Below are 2,901 nucleotides of genomic sequence, written 5' to 3'. Positions count from 1 at the left end.
CACACACACACACACACATACACACACACACACACACACACACACACACACACACACACTCACTCACTCACGTATTTACTCTATCAAACAATGGCTCACTCAAAAAACAAAAACCCAGCTTACGACACCACTCTCTCACGCACTTACCCCTCACACGAATGTACTCACATTCCCACAATCTCTCCAACTCTTTCACTGGCTCCTTTGCTCAAGGGCTGATTATTAAATGAATTCATTTATGTTACATGATCATGGTTTCTCAGATTGAAAAAACAACCAATATCTGAGTATGCACAAACTAGATTAGTGACTTTTGAATAAATACTTTTTGTGACAAGACAACAGCTTTCTTATAGTTTTATAGATTCCACCTCCACCCTCCTTCGTTCCATCTTCGTTCCATCCTCATTCAGTCATCAGAAAATCAGAGGACTTTCATGTTTTTTCAATTGACCAGTTCAGCAAGTTTCTCTTGGCTCATCAGGGGAGTACTCAAAAGCTATTTTCCTCACTCTCAATCGGCCCTGGGTGAACTGAAAATAATACCAACCAAAGAGGTTGTTCTGAGTCGTAAAGGTAAGACTTCAAATCCCGGGATCGATATGCAGTGCACTGCTTCGGAGGTCATTCAAAGCCCTTTATGAGTACATAGCAACACGAGTACCGTCTTTGAATAGCCCTGTAGCAGTAAATAGGTGAGCTGGGTGCTCTATATCTCTCTCAAAACAAAGTATCTCTGTCGTCCTTTTGTTTTGTCTCTTCATATAACAGCAGTTTCCTTTTACAGACCGCAACATTTGGTAATTTGAGCGGCTGCTGTCATTTGAGACTCTTTGTTCTAGGACAATAGGTCTGAAAGAAGCGTAGATGGTGGGGTGGGATGGGGGGGGGGAGAAGTAGACAGCCTGAAGAACTCATGCCTTACATGGCGTAGGGTCAGACAACAGTCGTGCGTGCACTAAGGGTGAGCAATTGTTTAACACAACAGGATATCTTCTTGAAAGGTCTCAGGGGTAAAGACAGTTTACTGGTCGTAGCACGCCTTTTTATGTCGATTTTTGTTTTGTCCAAGAATAGTGCGTCCTAATTGTGTCAGCAGTACCACACTTCTCAAGGACCCACAGCCAGCTTTCTTGGTGGAAGCAAAACTGAATGGCCTTCTGGACAAAGTTGAAATATAAACCGATGACATTGTTTCAGTTTTCTGTCGAGTATATTTCTTTCTTAAGGTGCTACTGTTTGGTTCGTCCTTTCAATGCAAGCAAGTCTTTTCTTGCCCAGTAACTGAGGGACACAGTTTATGAGGCAGATCGTGCCCTGAACAGAACATCAACCACAACCGACTGTCGAATCCTTCCTTCAGAAGTGAGTGTCGTTGTTGACGCCACTAATGTTGGCGGCCTTCCAGTGCACGAGCGTCTCGTCTCCTCGCTTCACGGTGAGTGAGCGCGTGTTGCTGGACGTTGAGTGGACGCTCCGGATGCTGTTCCTAGACTTGACGCACTCGTTACTGCCGTAAATGTCAAATCCGGCGTCCCAAAAACCAGTGCCTCGCAAAGACAGGTGTTGGCGGAAACGCGCTTGCTTGTGTCTGCAGAGAGTCACGATGCGCGTGAGGCTGCGCCGGAAGGAGGCGTTGAGGGAGAAGTAGACGATAGGGTTGTAGCAGGAGTGAGACATGGCAAGCCAGTGAGCGCACAGCCACACCACGTTCATGTGTGGCAGGCTGTAGAAATCTGGGTCACTGTCTCCGATCAGGGTGATCACGTGGAGGGGCAGCCAGCAAACGGCGTAGATGACGACCACGATGATGATCATCTTGACCAGCTGAGGGGAAAGGATAGGGAAAAAAGATAAGAGCCAGTGCAAACAATGGTGTTTGATATAGTTGGTTACAATGTTCTAAAGGGAAAATGTTTGATACGCTTAGAGATAAAGTAAATTATGATATTTAAAAACTGGTAAAAGCAATATAAAAAAATATTTAAAACAGTTTGATACGATTTTTAAAACGTGACAAACCCTTTCTTTATCAGAACGAAATCCCAGTGAATAATGTTTAGCTAAAGCACCTTTATAGAGTATTACGTATATTCTTTTATGGCATTCGTAAAATATTGCCAAGTAAAATATCAGTCTGCTAACACAACAAACGACACAAGACTTAATAAGAGATCAGTGCTATGACATAACCATTCAGACTATTGTAGAAAAATCAGTTATTTCTTTTCAACAGGAAGACACATTTTTAAGTCTCCGAGCAAAATGTCAATACTTTCATTACTGAAATTCTGCATTCTTCAAATGGAAGAAAAAGAAGATAGACATACAGTAAAGTAAATATTGGGAAGGAGCAAATGAATGTGAAAAATTCAGGAATCAGAGTAAATGTTTAAGAGGAATCGAAAGTTAATCATGGAGAGGTTTTTGTATTAAAAAAAAAGTTAACAGCAGACAAGCAGCAACATGAATCTGGAAACGGAACAAAATTTCCAGTAAACGTCACATTAAGCAGCATTGCAGTTTTAAGTAGACTTAATGAGACTACAACTCCCACAGGCTTGGAAGAAAGGAAGGGATTACGGCCAGAATAGATGAGGCAGACGGACAAATTCTCTTTTGCTTGCGGGTCTGACGTCATCGAGAACGCCCTGAGGTACCGATCGAGGCCAGAGAAAGAAGGAAGGAAACTGTTGCTAGCGCATTGCTGCGGTGTAATTAAAGATCTGGGATCGCCCTTTGCAGAGTTTTCTGACATCCTTTGTAATTCCGAGAAATGGAAAGATTGAAGAGGAGGAAACCCAATGCTCATATATCATTGAATTTCCGACTTGTGCTTCAGGATTGGTAGATGAGTTTTTTGCCGTTGTTTGTTGTTGTTTTTATGGGTTTTTTTTTGGG

At 42.5% G+C, this 2,901-nt stretch overlaps 1 protein-coding gene across 1 annotated transcript in view; it reads right to left on the bottom strand.

Annotated features, from left to right (window-relative positions):
- Positions 1–875: 875 nt before the first annotated feature.
- LOC101854048 (RYamide receptor-like) overlaps positions 876–2,901 on the bottom strand; it is a 52,445-nt gene continuing 50,419 nt past the window's right edge. Inside the window, exon 4 of the mRNA XM_013088123.2 lies at positions 876–1,827. Coding sequence (XP_012943577.2) covers positions 1,360–1,827 — 468 coding nt within the window. The 3' untranslated portion in view covers positions 876–1,359. The remainder of the gene's footprint in view (positions 1,828–2,901) is intronic.

This window comes from Aplysia californica, unplaced genomic scaffold (assembly GCF_000002075.1).
Source record: "Aplysia californica isolate F4 #8 unplaced genomic scaffold, AplCal3.0 scaffold00688, whole genome shotgun sequence".
Taxonomy (NCBI): domain Eukaryota; kingdom Metazoa; phylum Mollusca; class Gastropoda; order Aplysiida; family Aplysiidae; genus Aplysia; species Aplysia californica.
Note: the sequence above shows the minus strand (reverse complement) of the source record. Positions and strands in the feature narration are given on the sequence as shown.